Raw genomic sequence first — 9389 nt, 5'->3', positions numbered from 1 at the left:
TTTAGATCCACATACACGCAGTAACATATTCTTAATTATATACAACTAATAAAAAACAGATTCAAGTTTCAATATTTTATTTACTAAAGAAAAGGAATACATTTTATCCTTTGCTAAAATATTTAGCATATATTAATAATATTTTAATGAGAAAATGATCATAACATTTGTAGACAATGAGGTCAAAAATACAAAACAGTGCCCTTTAGACCGTCTATTTTATATTTTACACGTCAATGTTTCCCTTCTATTCGTCTCTAGTTATAAAAATTGCACTCTATAAATATGGGCAGCGAATACGGTGTTACATTTACATTACAAGAACCATAAAGAGGCTTTTTACAAGCATCACATATTTTGTTACTTTTTTTCATTTACTGATACATAACGCACCTGTCTTTTTTATTTTCCTGGATTGGAACAGAAGATTGTGAAGTAGAAGTCGTACACGTGAAGACATACGATGGAATTTCGCATCGTGCCCTGTTCATGGTACCAACAATTGTAGTACGTATGGAAAGTAAATTTTTCACCAAACTATTATATCTTTGGTCTTTATAAATAGTCACATTCACCAAGGTTTTGGTTTTGAGACCTACTATCATCTTTACTTAAGTAAACTAAACTATTAAGCACATACCTGGAATCTACTTCAACACTAAGCCAAAATTTATGAGGTTTGTTAGAAGGTTTTATTTCATTAATTGTCATATCTTCGCCTAATTTGTAGCAACATAAGTAAATTTTAATTAATTTATTGCAAAGATTAGACGAAGCCGGTTTACGGGGATATTTTTTGTGCTGTAGGTGCAACGAACATAACAAATAGCAATAAAGTCTTCTAATGCTTCTAAAGTAAGTATCTAGTTATCATAACCGAGTTGTATATACGGTACTTCTTTTGTGCATTTTTGAATGTAACTCATAATATAATATAATTTATTTTTGCGAATGATTTGTTGGCGGCGACCAGTTCGAGTTGATTCAGATGAGTTCGAGTGCTGTGTAAACATGATTTTGCCTGAGTGGTACTCTACAATCAACCGGTTTTCCCTACCCCTACCACCACGATTACGATTGTTGGTATTGCTAACATGCTGCAAAATCGCTAAGAGTAACAGATAATCTGGGTATTCCTGATATTCACAGTCTGCACTATCAGTTTGAACTAATAGCATGTAACTCAAAATCGTAATCACTGTTAATTTGTGCACTCAGACTCAATTTCCGATTGATCTTTTGATAGGTTTTGCAGTAGATGATGTGTTTCTTCGTTTTGAAGACTTCACTTTAGTGTTAATGCATAACATTTATAAGAAATAATGATATTTAGTTTGTTTAATTTGATAAAAATTATAACTCTACCCTCAAATCACAATGACTGCAACCCACACACATACCTGCGTATTAACGAACGCATCTTTTTACATGTAGGTACTTATTTTTGTATAATATAAACTTTAACAAATTGTGTATTACTTTTTTGGCTTTATTTACGAGTAAACTAATGTTTAATGTAATACTTTTATATACAAGCGGTCGTATGACTTTTAAATATTAATGGTTATTTAAATTCAATGTTAATCCTGAACAGTAGTAGTGTTAATTTTTTAGAAAAGAATTTAATTAGCTATATGGTGAATTGATTTTCCAATGATTTCTTCTTAAATATATATTATATATTTGTGAATTCTAAGCCAATATTTTATGTATCTGTTATTTTATGAGATAATATTTATTTAGAAAAAGTTAAGTGGAGTGTTTTACTTGTACTCTTAAGGTTAATTTTAGTGCCTATGTATATATTTGTAATATGCACATCAGACAATGTTTGGAGTAAGTTTATATTAAAACTTAATTTTAATTTTAGAATATTGATTAAGTCTTTGATAATATCTCATAGAATTCAGTGGATATGAACACCAAGTTCATATGTTCCACTGAATTATGTATAATATGAGAATAAATTTAATACCAAAGAAAAATATTTAGCGAAAAAATCCGTGATGTTTGTAAAAGATTATGTAATTAAAAAGGGCGCAAAAGACTAGTCAGATGGAAGAGAATTGAAACATATAATTTTATGATTAACATCAGTTTATTATTTCTCCTTATATATTTTATTTATATTAGATATACTTGAAAAGTAATATTAAATATAAATATACAATTGAATTATTAAGCTATGTCTATTTTGCTCAACATATTTTTTCTTATGAAAGCATATTTTGTGAAGGAATTTTTCACTGGGAACACTAATATCTGATCAGGTGAATCATAACTAATGTACTCAAATAATTCTGGTACATGTTCATCATCAGAAAATAAATCTATTTCTCTCTTCTCTATCGTTTGGAGTGTGACACATTCGCATTTATTTAAATATATGCAAATATCTTGTACACTTCGAGTAGTAATAAATTCAAAATTGTTACTCAGAAACGTCACAGAGCAACCTGGACATTCGAATACCTTGTTCATTATAACTCCCGTCCATTTAAAAAATACGTCGTATTGTATCTGTGCTTCTAAATTGATCCACGGTGTAGGTATTATGCAAAATTCTGGCCTCACTTGTAATAAATAACGTTTCGAAAATTTCGTTAAAACTATTCGGTTTTCATACATGCCAACTCGTTTGATGATTTTTTTCGCTTCGAGATCTTCAAGTCTAGCTTTAAGAATGTTCCTCTCCATCGACAATATTTCCTAAAATAAATAAAGAAAAAATATTATTGTTTCCAACGTTATGATGTATTTTATGATAGGTTCTTTAGAGTTACCTTTAGTTCTGAAAATGTAAAACCCTCTTTTTTATCGAGTAAATGTGATATTATGACGTCATCTTTATCAAGATCCGGTGTATTTGAAAAGTCAACTACTGCATCCCTGAAAGCAGAGTTTTAAGAGAAGATAAACATATATTTTTAAAATTGCTGATAGAGTTAAAACACAAATTGAAAGTTAGCAAAAACAATATGTAATTAGGTACTTATATAGTACATTTTATGAGCTATAATTTATTACGTCAATATTTTCCGAGAGAAAACTCATAAAGAAATTTATATTCCACAACTATTGTTTTGGCTAAAGGTCTAAATATATATATGACGGAGATTTATTGAACAATAATGTCTGATCAATTAAACTTTAAACAATTGATCATGATATACAAATACATGGTAAACTTACTTAGATAAGGTGTCTAAAATACTTTCATATTCAAGATTTTTATATATTTCTGCAAAATTATTCAAACTAACTTTACTCTTCCAACCAATCATGCCAGATTTTAATTTGTACTTTGTCTCCATGTCAATCACATTCATTTGTTCTTCTTGCATAATGTTACCAGCAGACCCGGTGACCACGGGTACTGTGTCGGAGGTTATGTCCAAAACGTCACAACTGCACATTTCACACAGCAAGCAGTTCAGCTCACATGATCCTTTCAATCCATTTTGTGGTAAATCAGTATTTACAATTTCTGCTAAATTGTCTCCAAATTCTGCCTCCAATCTGTTGATCCACTTTCGTTTGTACACTGCTGCAATTTTATAGGACGACTGGACTATGTCATCAAAGTTGATCTTATTAAAGTGGTTGTTCAAAATTTTCTCTCTCGCAGCGATTGCTCCACATTTCCTTAGATGTTCTATGGCGCTCCTTAAAACTGGTTCTGAATATTCTTTGAATATTAGATATATTTTTTTCGCTGTCTCCGTATTTAATAACTGCTTTATAGACATCATAACGCTTAAGATAATAGCCTCCTTTAATGTTGCAAATTCTGGTTCAGAGGTTACTGGCGTCTTATACATATTATATGATCGATTAGCGGATGACGGTGTAATTGTGTAGTTTTTATCGAAATCATTTAGATCCATGGCTATACAGGGTACTCGTTTAAGAAATGGTTTTGTTTTCTCTATCTGAGATATAAGCCAAACTAATTCCATCATCGGTAGCCTAGCTTCATTGACATATCTGGATATGTTGGCGTGATGACGAAGCCTCAAAACCTTCAGAAACCCTTCATACTTTTTTATCATATTACGGCGACGTCTTAATTCATTTATGATACAATCTTTTTCGTGAGTCAGCACGGAATTTGATTCCAAACTCAAAGCTCTTTTATGGCAATAAGCTGCTGTCTTTTTGGGATCATTTATGGTTAGGAGATCTCTTGCCACAGTATTCCTTATTTTTAAGCAGCCTGGTTGTGAAATTGGACTCATTATTGTAATTGCAGCTTTACACATCATAATTATTTTATCCTCAAATTCTGACCAGACAATTTGCGAATCTACGGTCTTCTTGCGTGATCCTCTTTCGGTGCCTTTTTCGGTAATTCGATCTTTCTTTGTCTTTTGATTTTTTGTTACATCTATTTTCACTTTTGATTTCTTCTTTCGTATTCTTTTAGGTTTAATTTTTTTTGGTAGTGGTTGTGGCACTGTAGGATTTCTAAATATGAACGTACGCCATAAACGTGGTATGTCCATAAAAATGCTAGAATCAAAACCACATGGTCCTAAGCCATCTCCAAACCGCTGGCCATTATCATAGTCAGTTACATTGCATTCATTTCGCATTGGGTGAACTAATCTATACCGCTCACGTTTTGGCATGTTGATTGTCGTATTCGAACTGATAGCGATGACTTCATTCCAATAATTTGTAATATCATCCATTGAATTAAAGTAAAATGTTTTCTCTAATGCACACATGTCAACTTCTTGTCTTGGCCACTTGCCTGATGTATCTATTATTTTTGCATGACGATTGACATAAAAAACATAAGTGATAATACTTCCATCCCTACTCATGATTGTGGATGGTTGATTGATCAACTGAACAAGTCCAAGAACTGCAAGAACTTTTAGACCAACCCGTACTGAATTTTGGAGACTTTTTGATTGTAGCAGAATCCTACTCAAGTGGTCTGACGTGTCTCGTAATTTTGTAGTGTAAGACTCCTCATTTAACTTAAGATGACAAATATCTGATATATCTATATTATTTATATTTCCAAGAGCAAATTCAACAGTCATCTCCGGGATAATATAGAATAGAGAACCGAAACCAGGAGGATAAGTTGGGTCTAATTTAGTGTCACTAAAATATATTAATTTAGCGATAAATTCATGCAGCTTTTGAATTTTCATATATCTTGGGTAAACAAACTGTGACAATGGTCTTGATATTTCTGATTGATTGTTATGTTTTGGTTTTGCGTTCTTTTTTGTTTTTGCACAAATTTCTTTGTATTTAGATTTTATTATAGAATCTGTGGCTTTGATGTTAGGCGAACAAATTAAAAATGCAAATTTATTATAGTTTTTTGGTCTTTTTAGTTTTAAGATTTTTAGCTGACCGTCTTTCACTAATTTTTGGACAAACAATTTAAGTGCCTTGGTATCCATCGGTGGCTCATCTATTTCTTTGGAAACCAAAGTACTTAAAGTTTGAAATCCAATGACGAATTGAACTTCGTTTATTATTTTTAAAATCCCATTTGCAAATTTCAATTGTCTCAAAGTTGGATTTTTTTTAGACTTTAGTATTGAATCTTTGACATTCTCGAAGCCTTCTAAAACTTTAATTTCAGTTATTTCAGGCTCAGCATTATCTTCAGTTTCTCTATTTTCCATTTCAAGCTTGATTTTCTTTACTGGCACTTCATATTCAGCTTCATCACTAGGTTCAACTGTAAGTTGCACACCCGTTTCATCACTTACAATTTTGCTACTGTTCACATAATTCATAAGTTTATTTCTTTCATTTGCATACTCCTTATCCATTTCTTTAGTAGCTGCTACGGCGATATATCTAAAACAATAATTTAGTAAGTAATGATTACACTTGTTTAGCAATTTAGCAAGACAATATTTTTATTAAAAAAAGTATATATTTTAATTTTTAAAATAATAGTTAACATATAAACAAATAGTAAAGTTTTGGCAAACATTTAAATTACTCCACTCCATCTAATGGTAAGTGGAAGTAGAGTCCAAACGCGACGACGGCCTCTACAGTCGGGAAGAATGTTCTGTACTAGCCGCCCCCGCCTTGCTTGCCCGCAAGATGCTTCTTCACGCCTCGTTTGAAGGAACCCAGCTTATAAGAGGAGGGAAACACGTGGAAACAATTCCATTTTTTAGAGGTGCGACAAAGAAAAGAGTTGCCAAATTTCTTCGTGCACGATGGAATTGATGTCACAGGCGGTGACATCGACAGCCAGCGTGCGTAGACGCGGAGCACGTGAAGGAAAGAATAAAAATATACATATGAGGTGTGAAACAGAAGCTTTGCATACCTGGCTGTTCTCTGTCTGCCTTTGTCTTCCAAAAATTCTCTCACTATATTTCTTGCCTTGAAATTTCTACAAATAGTTCTACTTGTGTAAAATTCAACACCGAGAAGCTGTGCAACTTCAATTTGTGTCAATCCATTTAGACCTGCATCTAAAAATCTTTCATAAGCTTGTCTCATTAAGGTGACTCCAACTTTGTACTGACATTTTAGAGGTACATCATTGCTTTCTTCATCTGACTGAGATTCATCACTTTGTGACACAAGTGTTATGAATCTTTTTTTAACAATGATTTTTTGCTTTTCACTTTTGTTATTAGGATTTCTTTCTAACTTTACTTCTCTGTCTTCCTGTAAAATAAGGGTCCTGGATTAATAAATATTTTAAACAAAGAACACTAGGACTATTAATACTTAAGTATGCTTGGACCCCTTACCTAAATCTACATTTTGATCATGAAATTTGAAATGAAAAAAAAACATTATTAATTTAATCAATATGTGTACAGAATTTTTCAAATGTCTGGTTGACTAAATCCAAAAGTAAGAGGAATATCGCTTAATGTAAAATGCTTAAAGAAGTCTCAGGTTAAATTTTGACAATTTAGCTGGAGATTGAAATTGTTAATTTAAAAAAGACATACATCCGGTAGCACAGCACAATCCGAAAACTTTGTCATTTAGGATATGCTATGCTGCCATGTTTTATTCTATATAACTATTCAATTTTCAACACAGTCAAACTCTAAGATGTATAATCCTTTTCAACAACGTAATATCATGTTCTGATTTCAAAGTTTTCAGTCTCTACAGGCCAATATCAAGTGTAACAAAATTATAAGTTATCTTATAAGTCTTATTATAGACAATTAAAGTGATATAATTTTTTTAACACAATCCTTTTTATTTGGGTACTGTGAATTTAAGATAATTCAGTTTCATTTATGTACATATAAGTTATGAGCAGAAAAAGTACTTACAAAACTGAAAACATTGATGGCCTTTTGAAGTCTTTTACTCTGTTGAGGAGTCATCAAACCTTTCTTTATCATAACTTCGTTCTGTTCGGAATGATCTTCTTGATTCAATAAATACTTGACCATCTCATGTATCTTTCCAACTTTAGGAAGTGACTGCAGAGTTGGCTTGTGGAATCTTTTTAAACGAAGAAGTATACTTTTCATAGCCTTTCCACCAGTGACTTGAGTACAGTACTGATTTTTTATTAAGTCAAGTTTTTGTAGAGCATTTCGGTTGTAGAACAATAGTTTCGGTTGCTTTACAATTTTGTTTAAATTTGTCATTCCTATTGTCATTTGACCCTAAAATTTGTCAAGTTCATATTTAATTAATAATGAAATTTAATTTTCAACAATATATTTGTTTTAAGACAAATTCATTTAATTAGTCAGAGTAAACATGTCTCAGTAGACAGAACATGTACACTTTAATCAGATCAGTCGCAAACTCAAATAAGATAAGGAAAATACTTAATTGAGAATTATAGAATATTTGTTTCTAAAAGACTTAAAACTATATCATATTTAAAATATTTTTTACAAATACAAACATTTTCTCTTCCTCTTCCGATGACTTCTAAAATGCAATAATGTACAGGAGTCAGTTGATTTAGATATGTCATTGGCAAATGTGATGCCAAAGACCTCCATCTTTCTTCCAGTGATGCAACTAGAACTAATTTATCATTATACTGTGATATTACTTCTTCATATGTCATTAATTGTGCAGCATCTTTTGGTATCAAAAGTCTTGTATCATAATTAGGGCATGAGCCATACTCATTTGGCACTGGATGAAACTCATAGGGGCCATCTAGGTAATCAGGCTGTAAATATAATATAAAAAATAAACATTAGATTTCAAGTAAATAATATTTGATGCTTAATATGGATTCATGAGAAAATTGTATTTTGAATGTTAAATTAAAGTGGTGAAATATAATGTTGTTGATTTATAAATAAAAAGATATAAATAAAGAACTGTTTGTAGCGCACAATATAGCAGAGCTATTAGCAAATCACTTGGAATAATTAAATTTATTTCGTTCAGGTCATTGGAATAAAGTATTGTATTTTTTTACAAGTCATTTACTTTAATTATATATAAAATCTAAAGACCATTAAGGTCCACCACACCGATTTCAGCCAGAACCTGCAGATCTGCGGTCTTACATTTAGCCACTAGACCAATGAGGCAGAAAAAAATGACTATTACTATAAGGTCGACTGGAAGAGATTCTTATAATAAGTCAACCTGTGTTTAAGTATACTAAAAAAACTATGATTATTTTTCAGGTTATGTGAATACAGAACAACCAAATAAAAGGTAATTTACACTTACTGGGTCTAACATGTGTCCTGTGCGTTCCTCTATTATTGAAAAACGATCTAAGATTTCTACATACGGATGCGGTTCACTGAGTTGGTAAAGCATAATTGATTCCGAATCTACGATGAATTTCCAAAATTTCATCTTCATCTTTAAAGTTATTGGTGAAGAAACACGATTTTCCATGCGTCTCCATAATAGGTCAATTGCTATACCTTCTAATCCTTCTAATGCGATTTCGTCTATTAGAAATTGCTTATAATCGAATATAAAATATCTATGTGAGTTGCCTTGCATTTTAATTTAAAAATATGAAATTATAAATTATTTTGCGAAATATTTTTATTTCTTAGATATATGTCAAGTTGACTGCTAACATTTAGCTGACAGTTGACATTGGATACGATCAAATTAACTTCACTAACAATGAAAACCATTAATATATCGATATATGCTTTATAATATATTGAACTCATCAAATATCCAAGTTGATCGAATTTATACTAAGAGAAAACAGTATTTATTAGATCCTTACATATGAAATAAGCGTTTTGTCGTACTGGTCAGTACTGATACTTTGCTCTGAAATATCTCCTCTTAAGATAAACAAAGTATCTGAAATATCTCCTCTTAAGGTTAAGAATTCCAAATTCAAATGTATAAATTCATTTAGGTGGTACATTTAAGTTTTGAAAACAGTTATTCATTTGTTTTTTCCTTATTAT

The 9389-nt window shown here is 31.2% G+C and overlaps 1 protein-coding gene across 1 annotated transcript; it reads right to left on the bottom strand.

Moving 5' to 3' along the window:
- Positions 1-2079: 2079 nt before the first annotated feature.
- LOC126774812 (uncharacterized) lies at positions 2080-9011 on the bottom strand. The gene is made up of 7 exons (XM_050496424.1): positions 8677-9011; positions 7886-8161; positions 7296-7637; positions 6320-6666; positions 3193-5832; positions 2784-2889; positions 2080-2709 (listed from the first exon to the last, which is right to left on the bottom strand). Exons 1-7 carry the CDS (start codon positions 8959-8961, stop codon positions 2179-2181), a joined length of 4527 nt encoding a protein of 1508 aa, XP_050352381.1. The 5' UTR covers positions 8962-9011; the 3' UTR covers positions 2080-2178.
- Positions 9012-9389: the final 378 nt, after the last annotated feature.

This window comes from Nymphalis io, chromosome 17 (genome assembly GCF_905147045.1).
Source record: "Nymphalis io chromosome 17, ilAglIoxx1.1, whole genome shotgun sequence".
NCBI lineage: Eukaryota > Metazoa > Arthropoda > Insecta > Lepidoptera > Nymphalidae > Nymphalis > Nymphalis io.
This window is presented reverse-complemented; position numbering and strand designations above follow the sequence as displayed.

Excerpts from the sequence above, each read along its gene's own strand:
- LOC126774812 (XM_050496424.1), bottom strand. The coding sequence starts at position 8,961 with ATGCAAGGCAACTCACATAGATATTTTATATTCGATTATAAGCAATTT. Across the intron at positions 8,162-8,676 it reads CAGGACACATGTTAGACCCA|CCTGATTACCTAGATGGCCC; the intron begins GTAAGTGTAAAT and ends TTATATTTACAG. Across the intron at positions 6,667-7,295 it reads CCATCAATGTTTTCAGTTTT|GAAGACAGAGAAGTAAAGTT; the intron begins GTAAGTACTTTT and ends CTTATTTTACAG.